The sequence below is a fragment of the Onychostoma macrolepis genome, chromosome 10 (genome assembly GCF_012432095.1).
Source record: "Onychostoma macrolepis isolate SWU-2019 chromosome 10, ASM1243209v1, whole genome shotgun sequence".
Lineage (NCBI taxonomy): Eukaryota > Metazoa > Chordata > Actinopteri > Cypriniformes > Cyprinidae > Onychostoma > Onychostoma macrolepis.
Window position 1 is genome coordinate 6,583,232 of NC_081164.1, and position 24,096 is coordinate 6,607,327.

General features: G+C 37.4%; 3 protein-coding genes across 6 annotated transcripts in view; 2 read left to right on the forward strand and 1 right to left on the reverse strand.

Moving 5' to 3' along the window:
- Positions 1-4,319, forward strand: part of morn5 (MORN repeat containing 5) — a 36,759-nt gene extending 32,440 nt beyond the window's left edge. The window contains exon 6 of the mRNA XM_058788510.1: positions 2,814-4,319. Within this exon, the coding sequence (XP_058644493.1) occupies positions 2,814-2,865 (52 nt within the window). The 3' untranslated portion in view covers positions 2,866-4,319. The remainder of the gene's footprint in view (positions 1-2,813) is intronic.
- Positions 1-13,974, reverse strand: rbm18 (RNA binding motif protein 18). Its single transcript, XM_058788512.1, has 6 exons — positions 13,956-13,974; positions 13,051-13,164; positions 5,917-6,043; positions 5,388-5,468; positions 1,345-1,433; positions 1-1,123 (listed from the first exon to the last, which is right to left on the reverse strand). The coding sequence occupies exons 2-6, from the start codon at positions 13,155-13,157 to the stop codon at positions 961-963; spliced, it is 567 nt and encodes a 188-aa protein (XP_058644495.1). The 5' UTR covers positions 13,158-13,164; positions 13,956-13,974; the 3' UTR covers positions 1-960.
- The window catches only part of mrrf (mitochondrial ribosome recycling factor), an 18,813-nt gene continuing 7,799 nt past the window's right edge, over positions 13,083-24,096 (forward strand). The window contains exons 1-6 of one of the 4 annotated variants that reach the window (XM_058788505.1): positions 14,156-14,274; positions 15,531-15,619; positions 15,728-15,785; positions 18,269-18,453; positions 18,776-18,928; positions 22,397-22,515. In XM_058788505.1, coding sequence (XP_058644488.1) covers positions 15,769-15,785; positions 18,269-18,453; positions 18,776-18,928; positions 22,397-22,515 — 474 coding nt within the window. In that variant the 5' untranslated portion in view covers positions 14,156-14,274; positions 15,531-15,619; positions 15,728-15,768. Of the gene's footprint in view, positions 13,202-14,126; positions 14,279-15,530; positions 15,620-15,727; positions 15,786-18,268; positions 18,454-18,775; positions 18,929-22,396; positions 22,516-24,096 lie in introns of those variants that run through there. The other 3 variants (XM_058788506.1, XM_058788507.1, XM_058788508.1) reach the window with 3 other exon arrangements.

The following is a 24,096-nucleotide window of genomic DNA, read 5'->3' on the forward strand; positions in this document are numbered from 1 at the left end:
TCCAGTTTGGACACCTCATAGGAGGACCGTTTCATTTATTTTTGAACACGACAGGAGCAAAATCTATCAAAATACCTGGATATTTACACTTGATCTAAACTGTTGATGACATCCTGTTATGATGCCCCCTCTCCAGATCATGTGATAAAAGCCCTTTTTCACTTTAGACTTAAAAAGGCAAGATATTAATAGTTAAATAAACAATGCATAATTTTGTGCTTCCTTTACACATACAACAGTGTAACAAAGAATGGTAAAGTCTGAGTAGTATGTAGATTTAGGATCATAAGACTCACAACACACAACAACACTTTCGCAAGCAGCACACTGGGCAGTTTACAAGTCAATAAAAAAAACAATGTGAGATATATTCCGGAAGGATATCAAGAAAGGGTTGTAAACTGAGATTTTGAAAAGGTGCAAAACTCATAAAAGGATAGTGAAATTTCTGTCTTGATTTATGTGCCTCCATGTTTTTCCAAACCTGTACAATTGTTTCTTCTTCTGTGGAGCACAAAAGAAGATATTTTAGGGTTCAAACAACATTGGACCTCATTGACTTGACCAAAAAAAAAAAAAATACGTTTATCAAAATCCTCTTACTGGTTTGGAATGACAAAAGGTGAGTAAATGATGACAGAATTCTCATCTTTCGACTGAACTATCCTTTAAACCCTGAAGAACTGAAATGACTTGGGTAACATCAATGTTCAAAAAAGGAAAAATGAATTCACTAGAATTTTGTGGTTAGATTCTGCTTACATCAGCTATCTTTCACAGTAAAAAGACTCCTCCACTGGCCGAGAAGCAGAACAGCACTACAAATCAAAGGTGTTGGACTTTCTCGTCTCATAATACATTGCAGTCTCTCACTGGCCAAGAGACAAGAGCAGCTTAGCTTATCTCCACACATCTCACAGTCCCTTCAGTGCAGCGACACTTGGACAGTTGTTGGAGAGGTCATCTCCTGAATTTGCGGAACGGCTTGTAGTAGGGCTGGGACCTCTTGTCTCTTTTATCGGGGGGTTTGTTGTAGATGTACGCAGATGGGCCGGAATAGTCATCTGGGTTTTCTTCCATCAGCTGCAGCTTGGCTTCGATGGCACGAATCTTTGCATTAACACTTTAAACAGCAGAGGAAAGGGAATCGAGAGAAAAGAAAAGAGCATTAACCTTCTGATCCAGTCCAAATGGGTCACTTTGGTCAATGTGAGCTCAGGGCAATTTGGAAAGAGAACGGTTGAGAACAAAAACAAAAACAGGAGGGAAAGTGAACAGGAGAAATTCGAAACATGGAAGAAAATGAAAGGCAACCGAGAGATTTTCAGTGGGAATGTCTCAAACCTCAGTGTGGTTGGCAGCTCCTCGGCTTCACTGGATGAAGGCTCTAAACTGGCCGGCACATTTTTGTCTCCTCTGAAGGGTTCAAACTTCTGAAAGACAACAAACACACACCAGGATGGATACAAGACAACATGCACAGAGGGGTTGTGCAAGGGTTGTATAACTTGCTGGACCTTTAGTAACTTAAACTCATTTGGTTGCTTTAGAGACCAGAAAAAAACAAGAGTTGGCTGCTTATTAGTCATATGCTCCCTTGGAATAGTGTGGGAAAAGTTGGGCTATGCAACGTCATAAACATTCATTCCACTCAAAAACGTCCATCCAACAACCCTTGCGAGTTGCGACCATGAGGATGATGATAGCTCTTGGGAATCTGTGGGGAATAAAAACAAAGAGAGATTTGATGAGAGACATGAAAATTCTTTACAACTGGTGAAGGCATGGATTTAGCAATTACAGATATTTCTCCAACCCTTGAATTTCACAATGCATTCAACATCCATAATGAGACACATTTATTGAGTTCAACTGAATATTAGGTGTCAAATAGTGTGAGCTGGGACTTATCTCTTTTTAGGATGGGGAATTTTATCTGCTTGGATCAATTTTGTATGAATAATAAAGATTTTGCCAATGTTGAGAAGAGCTTGTTGTTTCAAATTCCTGAACTAAAGTAAGCTTTGGCATGTAACTACTGAACATAAGCAAATGATACTTTAAATCATTCATTATGAGAGGTGCTATTACTTTTCGAAACAATCAGACTTGGTGGATGATAAAACAGGTGAAAAAAACTTATATTGAAGGACACATTTAGGGACCAAAATATCATAAGAGATATAGTGACACCCTCCTTTGAAAGTAGGAAAACCTTTTCACAACCCCATAATATAACCATCTGATTATATTTCATTCATTTAGTTGAATGTGTTGAGTGTGAATGTTGAATGTGTTACTGAAAAACTAAATAATTTTCTGTACTTTATTTCAGCATTAAATTTTCTCAGATGATCTTTTATTGACAACAAAATGATGAAAATAGCATTTTTACAGTTCCGAATTTTTGTTAAATAATGAAAATAATGAACATGGATGATTGATATTGTCAGCAGGGCAATTTATTCATTTTTTTTTTAAGTACTTTGATTTGGTCGATATTTGGACAGCAGCGCAATTGCATAATGAAAACACGCTTTGCTCAGGAAAGCAGTTTCCTCAATAAATAAATAAAATTGTTGTATTTAATTTATTTGTATTGCCTGCACAGCTTTTGTTACATAAGCAGAAAATCTTATGTAAAATAATGTAATTAATTTATGAGCACTAATAAATTATATCTAAAATTAAATAGGGTCAACTTTTGTAAAATCAAAATAAAAGTTAACCATAAAGCAACATTCTAACAGCCAGTTTCTGATCCTTTAGGTTACAATAATTTAATCATTTAACTTCTGTTTATTTTCCTTTAGATCGCTGCACTCCACCCAAACAACTAAGTATAAAGAGGAAGCCATTTTTTAAATACACCACATTTATCAGAGAGCTTCACTGAACCAGAGGCCACGGCTGATATAAACACAGCGCTGAAGAATACACCGATACCCACACACAGCCTTCCCAGACCAATCCAACACTTTCACCAGCCTCACAATGAGCACAGTGTTGGGTGGAGGTGGTCAAGAGGACCTGGAACCAGACCTGTCTGCTGCTACTTGTTGTCAACAACTCTGCACTGTTGACCTTGACCCCGGCCTGGTGTCCCGCTCCCCTCAGACAGGGAGGGGCAGAGGGGGTGCGCAGGAGGGGCGCGATTCTCAACCATACAGGATTTCCTCACTCCCAGCGGCAGCTGCCTATTGTTAAGGAGCCGGGCAGCCTCAGGAGCCCCTCTCCATAGCTTAACTATACATGTGATCCATGATCTTCATGGTCTGTTTTGTTGTAGCGGCACCCAGGTATTCCATAGAACAACATTAGAAGCATTTATTAATGCCATTGATGGACTGAAGCTACAGGCATGTTGCTATGGTGTTTTTAGGTTGTTGCTTTGTGGTTGCTAAGGTGCTCTGAGTGTTGCTAGGATGTTTTCAGTGGTTACTGGGTGGGCTTAATGGCCCAAGTCAAAACAGCCCACAAGTCTACATGGCAATGTACACACTTTTCTGGACGCGCTATTTAAATGGAAAGTTATATGCTAAACTGTTTAAACCCACCATGCATGAGACCAACGCCATCTCATGACCAATTCGTATATATTTTACGAGGTGGCTAATTCGTATGACCTCACTCATACAATTTTGTACGATTTGTCTAGACTCCAGTGACGGGTAGGTTTAGGAGCGGGGTTAGGTGTAGGTCATTCATACAAAGTCATATAAATTGTGAAACTCGTAAAATATGTACAATTTAGCAAAAATCCTATAAATTTGTACGAGTGAGGTCGTATGAATTCGTACGAACTAGCAACCTTGTAAAATATGTACGAATTGCCGTGAGATCGGGTTGGTGAGACTTTAGCAATGGATGTTTTTCATGAGTGCAGTATCAAAATCTGAACATTTATCACAGACAATGGTGTAAAAAATGGTAAACGTTGGCCGGTGCGTTGTTTGTTGCACTGTCATTGTATCACAGTTAAGCAACAAATACGGACCCATGAAAACAATGATGACTGGTGGAAAAGTAATTAGCATTGCGTGGTATTAATAAAAAAATTTAAAGATTAACCAATTACTGAGTTCACTGTTGTATGTATACAATACCGTTCAAAAGTTTGGCGTCAACAAGTTTTTTTGTTAATACTTATTTAGCAAGAATGCATTAAATTGCTCAAAAATAACATTTGTAATGTTACAACATATTTCTATTTCAAATAAATTAAGTTATTTTGAACTTTCTATGCACCACAAAATTGTAAAAAAATAAATGATTAGTACCTCAAAAAATATTAAGCAGCAAAACATTTTTAACATTGAAAAGCAGCAAATCAGCATATTAGAATGATTTCTGAAGGAATATGTGACACTGAAGACTGGAGTAATGTGAAATGATAACAGTTATTTTAAATTGTAATAATATTTCACAATATTACCTTTTACTGTATTTACTTTTTTATAAAGCAACCTTGGTGAACATAAAAGACTTATATTTCAAAAAATCATACTGATCCTGAACTTTTGAACGGAAGTGTATGGGTTTAATATTTTTTTATTTAATTTATTTATTGTGGGGAAAAAAATACTAAGGTAGGATTAAAGAACAGAATCAATTACAGTTATGTAATTTTTTTTTTTTTAATCAAGCTCAAACATTTTTCTCAATTAACTGTATAATTATTTCAAATTAAGCAAATATTATATAAAATAAATGTTAATTTTATTTGAGCAATGTTATGTTTTATTTACTATTTTTAAATTAAAATGTGTTATGTTTTTATACGCTTTATAACAGCCAACCTGCTCTCAAAGATATAAGTATCAGCCATTGAAATGTCACACAATGAAAAATGAAAACCCACATGAAATTCATGATATTCTGGTCTCTAGATATGGCCTTCCTTCAATATAAATTGAATTTTGTATTTTGTCCTGTTTTATCATCCTTAAGGCAAAAGTCTGATCGATTAAAAAAAAAAAAAAAAAGTTAACACTTTCTTTTAAGGTCCAATTCTCACTATTAACCAGTTGCTTATTAGCATGCACATTGCTAGCATATTGCCTGTTTATTAGGACTTATAAAGCCTTATTTTTATTATTATTATTACTAATAATGCCTTATTCTGCATGACCATATTTTATATCCCTTAATCCTACCCCATAGCTAAACTTAACAGCTACCTTACTAACTATTAATAAGCAAATTGTGTGTTCCCCATTCTAAAGTGTTACCAAAAAATGAATTATTTGCAGCCCTCCATAAGGCAAAAACAGTTACTTAGGATAGACTTTCACAAACTACTAACCTAACTAACCTATAGTATGAGCAATAGTAATAGTGATGATTGTCTAAGCAAACACCACAACTTATGCGATACCCACCTTTACCTGAGCATGAGCCCAACGCACCACTAACTTCTTAGAAAGTGCCAATTTTCCATTCAGACACTGAATAGCCCGTTCAGCCTCCTGTGATGGACAGAAAAAAACTGATTGTTACAAATTTTATGCTTTTATAATGATCACAATCATGCATGCATCTATACACAGGTCACTATACTCTGCTAACACTATCAAGATCGTCTGGATTCTGAACCTTCCTGTGTGTCTGTTTGCTACTTTCTAGTTTCTGGCTGTTGCTGGAAGCATGGCGTAATGATAGGGAACAATAATGGCTGATGATGGATCACTAGTTTTCCAAGCTCTCATGAAGGGCGTGAATGAGATCTGTAAACACACATTTCCCCTTCAACAACACCCTTGGGACTGCCTCATAGAAAGCCAACAGTTCCTTATCTGCATCAGCTGTCTGGGTGCCTCTTAAAGACTTGCATATCATTACTGGATCAAAACTGACACTTCCTTTGGTATTTTGGGTGATTCATTCTCAGATGTTGTAAAGAAGAATGAACAGAACCTCTTTGGTGTGGAAGTTGACAAAGCAGTATCCTCTTGGCTGGCCCTCCAGAGGACCTGACTTATGGAACAGGAAGTCAAACTGCTTCACTTTGCCAAACTTCTCCAGGAGCTTCACTAGGTGGTACCTGCGGGAACACAGAGTGATTTTATTTTGAAGTCTAATTGCCTTTTAGCAACATACTTCTGAAAATAGGGGTTCGGCACTCATGTCATAACTAAGGACACTGGAATTATGAGCGACTGTAATAGTAATGCTTCCTTTAACAAATGGCACTAATAATTGTACTGACCGAGAATAAAAAAAGAGTGATTAAGGCCACAAGGGAATAGTGCATGTCATGGTATCATAATTCTTTGTAAGCAAGGCTTGATCAGAATGACAGGTCTCTTTACACCTTTTTAGCTGCTGTAAATCTTTTATTCACACAATACAAAGGATACAGCAGAGGGACAATGAGGATATAAAAAAGCGGAAGACTGAATTCCCTGAAGAGTTTAATTTAAGACAAACAATTACGACGAGTACAGCTTCTATAACCTGCTGTCATGGAAGAAATAAGTCCCTTATTATTGCTAAAAACAGTGCTGATTATTTTGTTAATTAATGAAGGTCGACAGTGTTGAATGTCATTTTGGACCCCACCGACTTACACCGTAGACCAAAACAGTTGAAACATTCTTCAAAATATCTTTTTTTGTGTGTGTTCCATGAATGAAAGAAAGTGATTTCGATAAAAGACAGGTGAATTTAAAATGTTGCAAGCCAGATTCAAATTCACAATGCCCACATGATCACCAAGGTTCGATGTGTTGGAACACGTCAACATGAAATGGCATTTGCAACTCATTAAATTCCAAATTTGACATATTTCCAAGTGAAAGTGGGACGTGCATCCATTGGGAATTGTTTTGTAAAAAATGTGTGTGGCATACAAAGACCAGCTTGGCGTGGTCTCTATATGACTGAACGTTGGAAAAGAAAATAGAGGTCCAAAAATGAAAGTCTAGTAAAAGAAATTCTTCAATACAGCTAGAGAGCTCTTGTAAAATAAGAATAATGAATTTCTTTCCAAGGGAACTTCACGCTGAACCTGTGCTATTCAAACAAAGAGAGCTTCATACAAATAGGCTTCTTCAAACAACCATGTCCACAGCATTCAAGAGCAATCTAGCATGCAGTCTGTGCATAAAAGAGAATGTTTGCAAGTATCCTTGCTTCTGCATGTTCACCTGTACGTCATCCGAACCATTAACATTTAATGTGACTAACGCTGTATGAACACGACTCCATTTGCAACTAAAGTTTTTTCAAGTTGTTGGCAAAACAACATCTGACGAAAGCAACGTCAAGGTTCAATGACATGACGCTTGTTTTGTTTTGTCCAAATCTATGAATTTATCAAAAACACAAAAATTTAATTTCTATAAACAATTACTTGAAAAATATGTTCTTCATAAAAGAGGTATTAATGCAAAAACAATTTAGAGCACAAATAACATAATTGCTACATGTACTGCGTTAGGCTAACTGAGACTTGTTATAGCATTTGCTTATCATTGCTCTTTTGTTGATTCTGATTGCTTCCATTGTCCTCATTTGTAAGTCACTTTGGACAAAAGCGTCTGCTAAATGACTAAATGTAATGTAAATAATGTAAAACAGATCTGCTATTATAATGAAGAAGAAAAGCCTCTTAAAAAGAAAACATCTAAAAAAAAAAAAAAAAAAACACCTTCATGTGTCAGTGCCGATAGCCTGGGCAGAGCGCCGACATACAGCACTCTTGCGCAAAGGGCGTCCTGAGTTCGAATCCTGACTCGAGGACCTTTCCCAATCTCACCCCGCCTCTCTCTCTCCCACTTCGCTTCCTGTCAGCTCTGATCTGTCCTATCATAATAAAGGCAAAAATGCCCCCAAAAAAAAAATCTTTAAAAAACTGTCATGTGGTGCAACCAGTGTGCAAAAACATGAAGGGGAAAATCAGGACATCTCATGTCAGCGTGTCAAGGTCAGTAAGTCATTATCTTCGAAGCTCCTACTTAACGCTAAAACTCAAGTAAATATGAAGCAACTTGTTGATAGTGTTGGCAACATCTTCAATGATTCATCTTGACGTAGTGGCATCACATGGGCATCCCTGAAACCAAATTCTAAAGATTGAGTAATGCAGCTCAGGAAGGCATTCAAGCATTTCCTGCAGCTGGGAAAAGGCTGGGAAAGCTACCGAACTGAGAATCAGGAACATGCTCAAGACGCGCTCAGGATAAACAACACATTTGTGGAACTTCTTACTATATGTATTGTTGTTCTTCCAGCATGACAGCCGGAGCGTCTGGGAGTTGCCTCCTGCACCAAGACGAGGAGATGCCGGGGATTTCTTTATTGTTTTGGATGGTTGAGGTTATTTTTAATCCTGGAAAGGTAGGAACGCAGATAGAACTGGGGGTCCTGGCTTCAGTATTAATGTTTTCCCCTCCTCTCCCAGGAGCTTTTCTCCAAGTAGTACTTCGCACTTTCCCAGCCACCACCCTCTCAGGCTCGGGCCACGGGATCTTCCTGACTTGCCACAGATTGAAGCATCGATAGTGACCCAATTCAAAGGGACAACCTGTAGATTTTTTTCCGGACCACAATGCATGCCCCCAGAGGGCCATAAAATGTGCCGTTGGGAGGAAGAAGGGGTCCGTCCAAGGAGCTTGGAGTATTTTGAAAGTGTTGACTTGAGCCAAGCATGTCATCTGTTTGGGCCAAAGAAGTCGGAGCGCTGCCCACCCACCTGCAGCGTCTCCCGTTTCAGTATCGCTGTGCATCATGCAGTTGAAGACCTTGAGAAACATTTGTCAGCAGCACAGAATCAAGAAAACAACACGGATATCAAGGTCAAGGAGCGATTCCAACAGACACGTGTCTATTTCAGATGACTAGAGGGTGTGGTCTGAGGCCAGTGCTGTTTTCCTCCTCGGCCGTCCCATCGGATAGGCCTCCTGTTCCCTTCTGCCCGTGTAACGGACAATGCAAAGCAGGCCTCCAAAAGCACAAATAACCTACGGCACATGGTAGATCCATCACCGGCCCTAAATGGGCCCCAGCGGAGCATGGACAGGTCAATATGTCAGCCTGTTATTACGACAGCAGCTCCTGCTTTGTGTGAACGGCCGCGTCCACCACGGGTCTCAACTATGGGAAACCAAACCTGAAAGAAAGTTTGTATGTTTGTGTCAGAGAGACTGTGCATGTGTGATGAGGTGGACCTCTGTAAATGTTGATGGATGTTTTCATTAGATGGAAAATGTGAAGATATGTTGTCATCACTGTTCTCTACATGGGTTGGTCGAACTTCAGCACCTGGTATCTGAATGTCACTCAAAGCTGCAGGATTAGTGAAGGTGGATCTGACAGAGGCCAAAGTGCTTGAGAACTTGGGAAACACCTGTGACATGGTATACAACACAGTCCTTTTTGGGCTGTGTCCCATTACACATCCTAGTTCCATATGATGTGAAATGGGTGATATTGGGACAGTGATGACTAAGTCTGTGCTACTGAAACAACTTTCCAGTTTAAGAAAGAAAGTTTTTACAATGGGACAGCTCTAGAAATGGTTGACTCCTTGGGAAGTGTACTTACCTCACTAGTGGATTGAGATACAGCCTGGACAGAGCGCTGGTGCAGGGCTGATTTGACAGGTGGAAAGTATGAGACTCGTGCAGTTTTCAGTAATGTGACTTGTCATGGTGCCCAAGCACTGACTATACCACAAATCAGCGTCATACATTTATACCACATTTCAGTGGAAAAGAAATGAGAGGAATTAAGCAACTGTGTCCAGAAACTGTAATTTTTCCATCTAGCTACAGTTTGTGATTAATATAACGATGATGGTGAAACTTACAGTCAGTAAGGTAGATGGATTAGCACTCAGAAGAAACTGTTTACAGTGAAAGAACAGAATGATTTTCTTTTTGTCTGACTGAAATTTGTTGGTGACTATTTGCAGAACTGTAAATGTGTATTCACAGACTTTTCCAAACCTGTGATATATTGAGATTAATCATATTAAATAAATGAGGCCGTTTGTGAAGTGATGGAGTGACTGACAAAAAAAAAAGTTTTTTCAATACATTACTGTTACATCAGAATCTAAGCATGAAGGCTCACAGCTGATTTTTCCTAGATTTTAATTTCCAAAATGTTACTTTAGCTTGCTAATTTATTGCAAACTGACAGATGAAAATTGTTTGTTAATGCACAAAGGCCAGGGAAATAACATGAGAATTACATAAAAGAGACAAATGGAGTGTTCGTACTGTGTTTTTGTTTTCAATCCCAAAAACTACTGGTTAAAATGCACGAAAACTGTCAAGAAATGTCATATTTCACACAAATATTTTACATTAAAAAATGAAGCCTGTATTTAGGACCACTAAATTATTTTTGCATTGTGATATAATTTTTATTATAATTATGCACAACTCCTGTGCAATATTAGGTTTCTGTAAAGCCAAAAAAACACATTTTTCCTACTGTAGTACAAATAAAGGATGGTAAGTCTCTTCACAACCCAATAGAAATCACTAAGTTAAGTGGTCTAACTGTATTTATATGTATTTACAGTTGTGCTCATAAGTTTACATACCCCTTGCAGAATGTACAAAATGTTAATAATTGAAACAAAATAAGAGGGATCATGAAAATTGCATGCCATTTTTTATTTAGTACTGTCCTGAATAAGCTATTTCACATAACAGATGTTTACATATACTCCACAATTTATAAAAATGACCCCATTCAAAAGTTTACATACCCTTGAATCTTAATACTGTGTGTCATTTCCTGGATGATCCACGGCTGTTTTTATATTTTGTGATGGTTGTTCATGAGTCCCTTTGTTGGTCCTGAGTAGTTCAACTGCCTGCTGTTCTTCAGAAAAATCCTCCAGCTTCCACACATTCTTTGGTTTTCCTGCATCTTCTGCATAATTAAACCCTTTCTAAAAGTGACTGTATGGTTTTGAGATCTATATTTTCACACCGAGGACAACTGAGGGACTCATACACAGCTATTACAAAAGATGAAAACATTTACTGATGCTCAAGAAAGCAGCACAATGCATTAAGTGCCAGAGGGTGTAAACTTTTGAACAGGATTCAAAAGATAAATTCTTCTCATTTTGTTTAACGATCATATTTTTTTCATTTAGAACTGGACTTCAGAAGCTACATAAATACTTACATGTTTCCCAGAAGACAAAATAAGTACAATTTACCCTGATCATCTAATTTAAAAAGTTTAAACCCCACTTCTCAATGCATTGTGTTGCCTTCTTGAGCATCAGTACACGTTTTCACCTTTTGTAATAGTTATGCATGAGTCCCTCAATTGTCCTCAGTGTTAAAAGATGGATTTCAAGATCCTACAGTCAATATTGGAAAGGGTTCAAATATGCAGAAGATGCTGGAAAAATCAAAGAATGTGCAGGAGCTGGAGGATTTTCTGAAGAACTGCTCAGGACTCATGAACAACTATCACAAAATATAAAAACAGTCGTGGATCATCCAGGAAATGATACATAGTATTAAGATTCAAGGGTGTGTAAACTTTTGAGTGGGGTCATTTTTATAAATTCTGTTATTATTTTGTCTTGTGGAGTATATGTAAACATCTGTTATGTGAAATAGCCTATTCAGGAGTGATTTGCAGGGAGGGTGGGATCTTATGCTTTCAAAGCTAGCTTGCTAATTGCTAGCCTCTCCAAAATAGTCTACCCTACCTTTAAATTTAATAAATGCAAAAAAAGTCCCAGTGCAAAATAAAAAATAAAAAAAGTAATTTTTTAGAAGCTTATTTTGACAGCGCTAAGAAAATATTTATATTTTTGATTTCAAACTATGCCGTGTTATATCCAGTGTGTACTGTATGCACAATAAGGTTTGCCTAGCTTTTATTTGAGAATATATGATTCCCAGTGTGCACAAACTTAACAGATTACTTTGTTACTTTTTATTAATGTTTTAACAATTTTTTTATTTAATAATTAAATTATTATTTTTTAATTAACTCGCAAAATTAATAATATAAGTTCAAATTATTTTTTCATATTGATTGAATTTGATTATTTAAAATTTTGTAAATACGTAAAATAAATCTAAATTTAATTGCAGCAATTGTTATGCATATTATTTAAATTATATTGTATAAAATCATATATATCTGCTTTATATCACCCATTGATCATCCTGCTCTATAAGATATTGGCACTGGCATCAGTCTTTAAAACAATATATATTGGTTGACTTCTACTGACCACCTGTGTTTGGATGACCAAAAGAGCATATTAATAGGTGTAAACAAGACCAAAATTCCTAATCGTTGTAAAAGGTCATGGCCATCCAATTCCTCAAAGCTTTTACCTCATCTCCTTGGTTTCTTCATAAATCTCTTCAAAAAACTGCTACAGTGCAGTACCTAAAGTACATTTTCACCTCCCAACTCAATTACCGCTCTCCATTATCCACTTACTTGGAAACCCCAGGAAAAATTTGCCTTTGGGTGAACGCTGACCTCACATAGCACGACTCCACCACTGTGTGTGTCTGTGTGTGTGTCTGTGTGTGTGTGTGTGTGTGTGTGTGAGATCTGCAGGACCCTGAAGTGGAACTCGCTACTACAAACACTCCCAGCATGTGAACTAATTAATCTTCCCAATCACCAGCCTGTGGGCATCACGGCTGTTTTCATTCAAGCAGGTTATTTAAAGAAAAACAGAGGAGCGAGCGGGAAGGAAACGCCTGTCTAGACGCCAGCCCGGGCAAGCCGTACATTTTCCAGGGGCTCTCCAGCAACGTGTGCTATTTCTCTCACGCTTCCCTTCCGTGTCACCCAGCCACCCCCTCTCCACCTTGAGCAGCCGCTACAGGTTCACAAAGTAAACACGCCAGGTGAATGAGAAATGATGGCAGCCCCTCAGCAAAACAGGTCTCCACGGCCGAGCGGCTCTCTTTAACACGCCTTGTCGTCATCTGCTCATTCTCCAGCACAAAGACACACTTGGCTAATCAATCACCCGGGCAGCTCCACAGGTCTGCCTGGGAGGCAGTGCAGCATTGGCTTACTGCACAGGCAAACACTCACTCTGTGATTTTGGGGTCAATGTTGCCGATCCAGAGCCGATGACCGTCCTGTGCCGAGCCACCTGACAGGATGGAGGCATTCTCCACAGTCTCTGCAGCAGACTGCATCAGGCTCCTGAGAAAAGACAGAGAGCTTTTTCAATGACGTTCAGGTAAGTATGTGCCTCAGGTATTTGATGTTTGAATATATATGTAACTTTCTTCTATCTATCTATCTATCAATAAATCAATACATTTCTCTTGCTGTCTATCAATCAATCTGTCTATCTATCTATCTGACTGTCTATCAAACCGACTGTCTATCCATCCGAATGTGTCTATGTATCTGACTGTCTAACCAACCAACCAACAATTTAGCTACCTATCTGACTGTGTCTAACTAACTGACTATATATCTATCAGGCTGTCCATTTGTCTAGCCATCTATTTGACTTTCTATCTATCTGAATTTCTATCTAACCATCTAACCATCTATCTATCTATATATCTATATATCTGTCTTTCTATCTATCTATCTATCTAGACAAAAGTATATATCACATAACAGATCACCTTTACATAACTGATCTGATTGATAGCCACACGTTTTATTTTATAATACATTCTGTTATGAGAGTGTGACACATGCAGTAGAGTTATATCTTAGGCTGCTTAGTGTGATAATAATCACGACAATTACGTTAAATGCAGTATGAAAACGATAATAAGATCAACAATATTTTACAAATTATGTAATTCTGAAACAAGCACGTTTAGTATGCAAACACTGTCATATTATAGAAAAACTGTAACTGATAAATAACATAAACCTAGCCGAGAAATAATTAATTTTCCATATGAATGGTTGTTATGCTAACAACTTAGCAAGCAATGTTAACAGATTACATACATTAGCAGAGCACTCACCCTTCTCTCGTGCCCCTCTCCTCTGCTCTTTAAACCTAAACTAAAGATACGGTGTACAAAATTTGGTGGCAGTGCCTCAAAACCTAAAATTCATCTCGTATATCTGCCACACGAACGAGCCAGACAAAACATTGAGTGTAGCCAGTTAGCTTAGCATTCATAACATCAACAACGGCGCCGGAGAGTGACGTTCACAACCTGTTTTGATGACGCACAACACCAAAACGCGATGACATGTGTCCTTGAGCTACCCATGTTGTCGAAAAGGGACTGTACTACAAGCCATGCCTGCTAAGACACATTTTTCTACATGAGGAAAGTGAGTACGTGTGAATTACACTTGTGTTGTTTATTACATTAGCGGGATTAATTTATTTGTGCTCGCTGTGTATGTTTATGTTTGATTTCTGTAACGTTACTCTTATGTAGCCTAGCAGCATGGCACTGCTCTCAGTCTCCGTCAGCTGACAGATGCTTGGAGTACATTTGTTATGTTCTGCATTAGCACACTGTAGACTTGACTTGAGGTCAAATGAGCAGCCTGTCTGTGCTGCAAAAAGCATGGAAAATTCGTGTTCCTTGTAAATTATTCCTTGGGTAATGCTTGGAAACATTGGTATTAATACCTCAGAGCATAAATAAATGGAAGGCAAATGAAAGCACGTGTTGTTGTTGTTTTAGTTTCAGAACATAATATCCATATATCATTGGTTATGGTGGTGTTATAGGTTGCCATGCTAAGATGATGAATTATTTAACTTTTTCACCAACTCGTGCTTCTGTTCTGCGTTTTCCTCTCATAAATGATGGATCATAAACTTAAAACTGCTTACTTCTCATCACTGTATGGAATATACAATAATATTTAATTAGTTGTAGGTTTTAGATTAAAAAAAAGAAACTGGAAAATAACCTGAATGCACTGAGCATGCATTATATACATTAAAATAAAAGCATTTAAAATGATTAAAAAATAGATTTATAATGAATATATATAAATAACTGAACATGATTATTATTTTTGCAGCAACTCTCTATTTTAAGGCTGTTTAATTAAAGACATAGCTCATATCATGTCATTTATTTATTTACCTCAATTAATTAATTAATTTATTATTATTATTCATTTTATTTACTTATTCATCATTTATAAATGTAATATTTAATAATAACAATTAATTTATCCAAAAATACATTAAAATACAAATCTTAAATAATGACTTGAATGACTTTTTTTTTTTTACATTTCTGAATTAAAACTAATTTTGATCTTTTGGGACAAATGCCATACTATATATTTTTTGCAACAACTGTATTTCCAGGCTTTTTAATTAAAGGCATAGCTCACCTAAAAAGGAATAGCATGCCATTATTTATTCACTCTCATATATTCATTAAACACGTAAGAGAATGTACACGCTGCTCTTTTCCATACAGTTCTAATGAATGGTGACCAAGGGTTGTTAAAGGAATAGTTCACCCAAAAATCATTCTGTGATTCTCTGTGACTGGAGTGGTGTGGATGTTTTTATCATCTGTTTGGACTCTCATTCTGACGGCACCCATTCACTGCAGAGGATCCATTGGTGAGCAAGTGATGTAATGCTACATTTCTCCAAATCTGACGAAAAAACAAACTCATCTACATCTTGGATGGCTTGAGGGTGAGTACATTTTCAGCCGTTGTTAATTCCGTCAACAACCCTTGATTACCATTCACTAAAGAGCAGCAGGAGCATTCTGCTAAACACCTCCTCTAATGTGTTCAACAGATGAAATGAAGGTGAATAAATGAGGGTGAATAAATGATGACATGCTATTTCTTTTTGGGTGAGTTATGCCTTGAATTAAAAAGCTTTGAAATACAGTTACTGCACAGTGTCAATTGCGAGCAGTGGCTTAAACATCATGAAATCCAACCAATGGTTTATATTACTGCAATCAAACCGATGTGCAACACTGTCTCAGTTTTTACAGTAAGAACTTTAAGAGTTCACACTGTAAACATTTCTTGTGTGAGGTGAGCTCACGCAATGAGGGTACGCCAACCGCTCTCATACCTACCGGTATAAATCAAACGGCGGCACACTGTAACCCACAGACCACCTGTGCAACAGTTTTTCTGCTTGACGGCCTCTCTAAAAACCACCATCACCTCTTTCTCCATCCACACCCCGTGGACCAAAACACCCCTGTCAGACAACTCCCATCTCCTAAGAACGACAAGAAGAGTCACGCTTTTAATTTTTTGATCTGCATCTAACCAGAACAGCTGCGGCTCCCATTGAACCTGCAACAAGCATCATCAAGGGCCGATAAAAATCGCAGCTTGTGTGTGTTTGGGGAAAAGCTGTAGCGGCTGCTATTAGACCCGTGCCACAGAGTTATCTTTTATCACAGCAACTGTAAAAACACACGGCCAAAAACTTGTTTCAGTCTCTATCCTTTGGAGAAGCAGAAGCCGGGCTGTATTTTGACTAGCGGGATACCTCATGCTAGACAAAACAAAGAAGCAATGACAGAGGCGCAAGCAACCCATGAGCTGGCTTGTTCCAGAGCACCTGCAGAACAGCGCTGTTGTTACAGTCCACGCTGATAAACAACCACCATTTGAAGATTTATGCTACTAAGTGAAGCGGCAGTGACACACACATTGCAGGACTCGGAGTCTCTGCTAATGAGCTGATGAGTTGAATCAGATGTGTTCGATTAAGGAGACATCCCAAATGTGCAGTGTTGGGGGACCTCCAGGACCAGGATTGAAGAGCGCTGCCCTAACCCCGAGTATTAAACTCTGCACTGTTTGTGCTACGGACATGAATGATACGTCAAATCGTGCGGCTGCAGGGGAGTTGTGCTATTACTTTTCTAAGCCATCAGATTACAGTTTTCACCTGGCGGACTATAAACAAGTTGGAAAAATGTATAAACTTACATTGAAGAAAAGTCCTGAGACATATCGAGGGACTAGAATATCATAGAAGGGGGTCCATTCAGGGGTGGACTCTTTTGACTTGAGCCAGAAAGAAACCAAATGCTGGGTACACAATAAAAGATTGTTAAAATCTTATAAGATCTTCTAAGATAAAATCCTAGATTTAACCGTTTTGCTCCTGTGTCCTCGGGTTCCCTTGCTAAAATGCCATTGTGGCGGCAAATGCACATTTCATCTGAAAATGTAAAAAATATATATATATACTATATATTGTTACATTTTACATTTATATATTATTTTAATTTAAATATTTTAATAATTAAAAATGAATATTTTATTATAACAATTAACACAATTAAAAATTAAATGTAATTAAAATTGTTTTAATATATTCCAAATTTGGCATATGGCATGGATTATGTTACATATATTACATATAATATTTAACATTTATATATTAATTTAATTTTATAATTTAAAAATGAATACTTTATGATAACAATTAACTAACACAACTAAAAAACACAATTACAGTTTAATTAAAAAATTAAAAACCCACAATTCATAAATACAATTACTTGAATAAAGCCTTTGTATGATACTTTAATTTTTTATTTTTCTAATTAAAATTCATTTTTTATGTTTTGGGATATAAATCTATACCATAATTAAAAACTTCTAACTTCTAAAGAATTTTTTTTTTCTCTTCACCAAATCAAAGTAATGTGGTGCAACTAACATGCAGGGAAAACATAAAACAGGAAATGATATCACAAAGAGGACCACCTCAGACCCTCATAACTGTTCGTCAAGCTCAATACGTCTTTTAAAATAATTTATCATTTGACCTTTTATGACAATAAGATACTGAAATTAATAATTAAATAAAAATGATTATCCGGTGTATTCAAGGTGAAGGTGTTATGCACAGTAAAATTACATATTCACAGTTAAATGCCTTTTTAAAATTAAAAAAAAAAAAATTATAAAACCAACATAAATGCACTTTGCACATGCATTTTAAAGATGTTTAAAAAAAAATTAAAAAGTTCCTTTTCTTTATCTTGAACACTCTTATTTGTCATTTGTCATCCACTTGTATTTGAACTAAAATGACAATCATGCCATTTTAGAAAGTACTGCTATGCTTTTGAGTTCAGTTTGACTCTATTGATGAAACTGATGGGTTTGCTTGTCTGTCTCTGTATGGGTCTTCTTTAGATTTTAGAGACGCCCCCTGGTGGCAATATTGTGTTGTGGCTAATGTGTTTTACTCTTTCTTTCTTTTTCTTTTTCTTATGGAGTATCTATATTTAATGTGAAGTTGCTCTACGTGTTTATCATCCTTGCATAAGTAATTTTCTCCCAATTTTTTTAGTATTGTGACCACAGACATGGCATTGAGTCATCTTAACCTCCTGCGACCAGTACTGTGCAGATTTCTGCCCTCCGTTGTGAGGACCCCGCTGGTGACTAGTTCAAGAGTCCCCTCTCTTCCCCACGCGAGCTGTCCCGCGCTTCTGCTAAATTATGTCCGTCATTATGCCACAAAGAAGAGTAAAGGTGAGTGGAGCACGGTGGCTACTTATCCCTCACAGAACCACTACAAAGAACGTCCAGCATAGGGGTAGGAGTGATATTGTGTTTGTTTTCCATAGCAGTGCTTGTTTAGGTTCACTCAAGTGGGCTTTGAGCCCATATGAAGGGAGGAGAAATTCCCTCTTTCCCGTCTGACCTCCAAATTCTGCTTTCATTTGTAATTGCTAAGACAATCAGCCAGCATGCTGGTCGCAGTCTTTCATTTCTATCTCCAGCTCTTCTTTTGAAGCCATCAGTGATGAAGACATTAATGTTTCTTTCTTCTTTGTTGCTTTTTATATGTTAGCAAAAGCAAAAGGCCAGACAGCTAAAGTGAACATCAATGCGGCATTGGTGGAGGATATTATCAGCCTGGAGGAGGTGAAGGAAGACATGGCTGCTGTCCTGACTACTCTGAAAGAAGATTTCAGCCGCAGCCTCAGCATTCGCACATCACCAGGTCAGGACCTTGCGAGACACTGACACACAGGCAATCCTGTGCTTTTTAACCCGTAACTGTGACTAGTTAGCCCCCACTGGTGAATGTTACTACTACACCATCTGGCTGCTTCTTTGACCATTGGAAGCCATTAAAAATATGTGAATATTCTGATGAAATACATTTTTTTCCAAGCTACATTTAACTCATAAATATTTCAGTTGATTATAAAAGCTGTATTATCAATGTTCAGTTATTTTTGGAGAGCTCTTAAAAGCATTGAACTGGAATTGGCTAGACCTCACAGAATTTGAATTAGAATGACAGAATGATGGAATTGCAGCTGATAATTCTATACAGGCACACAACAGAGGAATTACATAATTAATTTTGACCAGTTATGCCTATTTAGTCACTGATGTGTAGAATATATTTGTTTCTCAACAGGTTTCTCTAAGTTTAAAAGTTCGATATTGTCAAAGCAGAAAATTTCCATCATATTTTTTTCAAATAACTTTTATTTTAAAATTTGAATTAGTTGATTATATAATTTATCATTCAAAAAATTTGAATTCATATTATAAATATATTAAATACCTTATGTGTGATGTATGATCATGTGAATGACATTTATTGATCATTTATTTAAAAAAAAAAAAATATTATTATAGTATGTATTATTATTCATTTCAGATATGACTGATACGATTAAATGGATGCACAAATCTTATCCTTTTTTAGCCTTTTGAGGACATTTAGTATATTTTTATATTTATTTAATGAGAATTCAGAATGTTTCATGTTTTTGCAAGACAAAAAAATGCTGTAAAAATTACTGAATAATGAATTAGTTTTCATTAAATTAACAAAGGAATCTTTAATTATTTTAATTAAATGTTTTAATATACCACATTTCCATTAAGCCTTCCTTGATTTTTGAGTAACAAAGTGAACAAACAATTGGATCAGAATTAAGAAATCGCAGAAATAAATGTGACTTCTGAAGCTATAAGAAGCTTTATTGACTGAAAAGCTAGGATCACATTCTCATATATACTCAAGTATTGTATATACCTTGTGCATCATATTCAATTACAAGACACAAGATCCAGTGCTTTTTGGTGTCACTGATTTCAACCTTGATGTGGTCTACATCAGTGCTCTTAAGCTCCATTCCTGGAGGGCCAGTGTCCTGTAGACTTTAATTTAACCCACCTATCTGTAATTTGCAAGCAACTCACCACACCTTTATTAGCTTGTTTGGGTGTGTTTGGTTAGGGTTAAAACTGAACTTAGCAGGTCGTTGGCCCTCCAGAACTGGACTTTAAGAGCCCTGATCTACATCAATGTCACTGAGGTCACACAAGGCTAGAAGAGCATTGTGTTACTTCGTCCTCCCATGAGGATCAATGCACGACGATCCACCTTTGCACGATCTGGGCGTGACCATTGTTCCAAAAGGTGGGGTCACCCTGTTTGCGATCCTACTTCCTGAAGCACATCCAGGTCAACCCCGTTCGCTCTAGCCCAATCCCAAAAGACCCAATAGTTGGGCATTTGGGACTTGTGGTTGTGGAGTCCATGTTCTTTCCTTTGACCTCTTGACCTTGCCAGTCCTTCCCTCCCTGCTCCTTGATCCAGCTTGGTTCCTTGCGAATATGGAAGGTCAGTGAGATAGCAAAATGAAATGATGTTCTTTTAAGCAAATGACGGAATCATCTGGATTTAGTTAAGCAGCAAGTTTATTATGAAGGACAGGAGAATCACCTTGGCCGAGGGAACGAGGTTGCGCAGTGCAGGATTAATGTGGTGACCCGGTGTCTGGGCACACAACATGAGGATTACGGCCTGTCGGTCTGTCATCTATAGGATAGAGAGCTTACACTTGGATCTCCACAAATATACCTTCTCTTGTTCCAGATAAATCTGCCGTCAGAGGATATCGCTTCACAGAGACATTTGTATTTTTCCAAACACCTCATCGGTTTAGTGTTTCCAACAAAAGACTCAAACAGCCATCATATTGGTGGTTCTTCTGCAAGCAAGTAAATCTAAAATTAAGCCAGTGTTTCTTCTGAATATTGACTAACCTTCATTTTTTTGAAACGGAGAGGGCAACAGGTGGTACCATGACCAAGAAGAACCCATTTGGCTAATAGCTTCCCTGTTAAACTTCAAGGTTTTTTAGTGGAGGAAACAGCAATATGTTTCATGGAAGCGTTAGCAGATGTGAAGGCTTCCAGGTAGCACACATACAATCTGAGGTGGGATCTTGGCCCAATTTGAGATGGAGGTTTGGGCAAAGTCCCATATGCACTGTTCAACCCCTTAGAGATTGGACAGAAGCTGAAGTATGATCGTCTTAGATGTTACTGTTCAACTGAGTGGCAAAATGGTGCATATATGGAGAATTTGAAGTTCTTGAGTGTTTTCTTTGGTCAAAAAGGCACATGCAGGTTCTGAAAGATCAAAGTGCTGCGCAGTGTGTCTCAGCTGTTCTCCAGTCTTTTAGAAGTGTGGGATAAAGTAAGGTAAGACTGGGGACAAAGGACGGGAGACAGAAACATTTCTGTGTGAGGTAAGGCAGATGAGGGAAGGAGACATGCTGGAGAAATGTTCTGGTTTTCTGTCTGGAGAGAAAGGAATGGGTGCTTTCATCCCTCAAGGAAAGCGAGACATGTCGTCACAACAGACATCGAAAAGTGCCTCTTCTTTTGCAACCTTTCATTTTTTTTTAGACTGGTTGGGAAAGGATACAGAATGCAGGCAAGCGTCTAGTTGACAGGTAGTTATTGCATTGTTTTTCTTGAAGGGATAGTTCACCCAGCCTTACATAATTCCAAACCTGACATTCTTTCTTCTGTGGAATTTTGAAAAATGTCTGGGTTTTTTTTGTACATACAATACTATACAGTGTTGTTTTGGGCCCTAATGACTTTCATTGTATGAACAAAAACAGTCTGAACATTCTTGAGTTCAGAAACATTCTTTTTTGGTTCATGCATTCCTGAGAATGGAACCCACAACCTTGGTGTTGCTATTGCCTTTACTCTTTGAGTTTCAGCAACAATGCGCAACATCTTGTCAGTTGCTTGCTTTCCATTTTTTTCGCAACTCACTGGGTAGCTTTCATTGGTCCAGTATCCCATAATAACTAATAAATATTCTGCATGACGACTGTATTTTAGATCTCTTAATCCTACCTCATCCCTAAACTTAACATCTACCTATTAATAAGCAGCAAATTATGAGTTTATTGAGGGGGAAAAGTAGTAGTTAATAGTTAGGTAAGAATTGGTCCCAAACTAAAGTGTGACCAAATTTTCCTATAACGTCTAATAAGAAGGAGGTGTTATGAAACTGTATGACGTTTTAACCGGTGTATTGCATGTTTATTGCTATGTTTTTTTTTTCTATTTTAATTGGCAAATGGTTGAAATTGTGGAGAAACGCACTGGTTAACAAAGGATTGTGTTCTTGTGTTCTCAGGTGCACTGGACCACATTACAGTCACCACAAAGGATGGCAAATTTCCACTCAACCAGCTGGGCCAGATATCCATGAAGTCTCCTCAGCTACTTGTGGTCAACATGACTGGCTTCCCAGAGGTACAGAACCAAACTACAGATGGCTTCCTAGCAGAACGTCTCAGTTCATACTTCTGCATGCAATGTCAAGCACACACACCAAAACACACTGATTCTCCTACTGAAACCTGAGTGTGATGGACTCTTTCCAGCCTGGTTTCAGAGAAATTGATTGATTGTTGGGGGAAGCCCTTTGTTCTTGGAGAACGATTGAAACGTAGGCCAAGACTCTGTGGTTAGCTGTCAGGCCAGGAAATGACCGCAAAGTGGCCTCTGGAACTTAGACCTGAGTTAATGTGTGATATCTCTCTCTTTTTTCGGTGTCTTTCTGCCTCTCTACACGTTATGAGTCGGTGTCTTTCTGCTTTTCCTCTCCTCCTTCTCCCGTCACCACACTCTCACCATTGATATATATGAGTTCTTTCTGCCTGATGTTCAGATAACCCTAATGAGATTAATGCTCTCACTTCTTGGCCTATGTCCACTCAATACCAAAGGCTCTGGTTTCCTGGTGGCTCTAAAACCCACCAATCTACCTTCGTCATCCATCCTGGGAGACTTCAAGCCAAAGATTGCATGCATGTAAGGGATAATGTACAGTCAGCCAGTCATTATTGCAAAATAAACCTTGATAGGATGATCAAAACCAAAGCACAGGGGTTTTGCATAACTCTGAAGGTGATACATGGTCGCTTGTAGCTTTGGCTTAAAGCTTCTGTTAAGAAAAATAGTCCATTACAACATATCAGTTGATCAATAACACTCCAATAATATTACAATGTTAATTTATTATATTACATATTATATTGTATTGTATTTTATTTCATTCAGGGATGCACATAAGTGGTGTGCAGGTGTGCATGCACGACCAAAATAAAAAATGCACTGGGTAAATAAATTCAGACCACTCATTTGCATACCAACATGATTGACAGCTGTTAATGCACAATCACCGTTTTATATTGACTAACTATAATACTGTATAAGATTTCCATTCAAACTGAAGCATAAATCTATACTATGCACTGCCGGTTTCACAGCAAGTCTCAAAACTATGAAATTATTCAATTTTGCACTTCAGTCGACAGCGCATATACTTACTTGCCAGCAACCCGCCATAATAAAAGCTTGCTGATTTTAGATTTGAAAATGCTACAAATTTATATGATATTGTAAAACCTTTTTTAAAAAAATTAATAAAATGTAAGTATTAGCATTGTATTTTTATGTGAACTATAAAATAATTGTATTTTTATTTAATACTAACTTTTTTATTTTAAAATATAATACTATTGTCACACTTTGTTTTTTTTATTATTTTATAAAAACGTATGTGCATCCCTGATTATATTATACATGCTGCCATGGACAGCAGTGAAATATACAGATAAGAAGTCATTATACAAAAACATTTAACAGCTGAATGCCGTAACTGTCCAATCAGAATCAAGCATTACAGAGAGCCATGTAATGAATCCAGAAGTATTAGCAATCGTAACTTTTCCTTGTGTTAACAACAGCTTGGGTGGCACGTTATGTTATTGATCTAACAATTAACCATTTGCAAATGGGTTTGCCTTTCTATTCATCACCTCTATATTA

Coding starts and splice junctions, on each gene's coding strand:
- rbm18 (XM_058788512.1), bottom strand. CDS start 13,157: ATGCAGTCTGCTGCAGAGACTGTGGAGAATGCCTCCATCCTGTCAGGT. Junction 5,469..5,916: donor TCAACTTCCACACCAAAGAG/GTTCTGTTCATT, acceptor TGTCCATCACAG/GAGGCTGAACGGGCTATTCA. Junction 1,124..1,344: donor GAGCTGCCAACCACACTGAG/GTTTGAGACATT, acceptor TGCTGTTTAAAG/TGTTAATGCAAAGATTCGTG.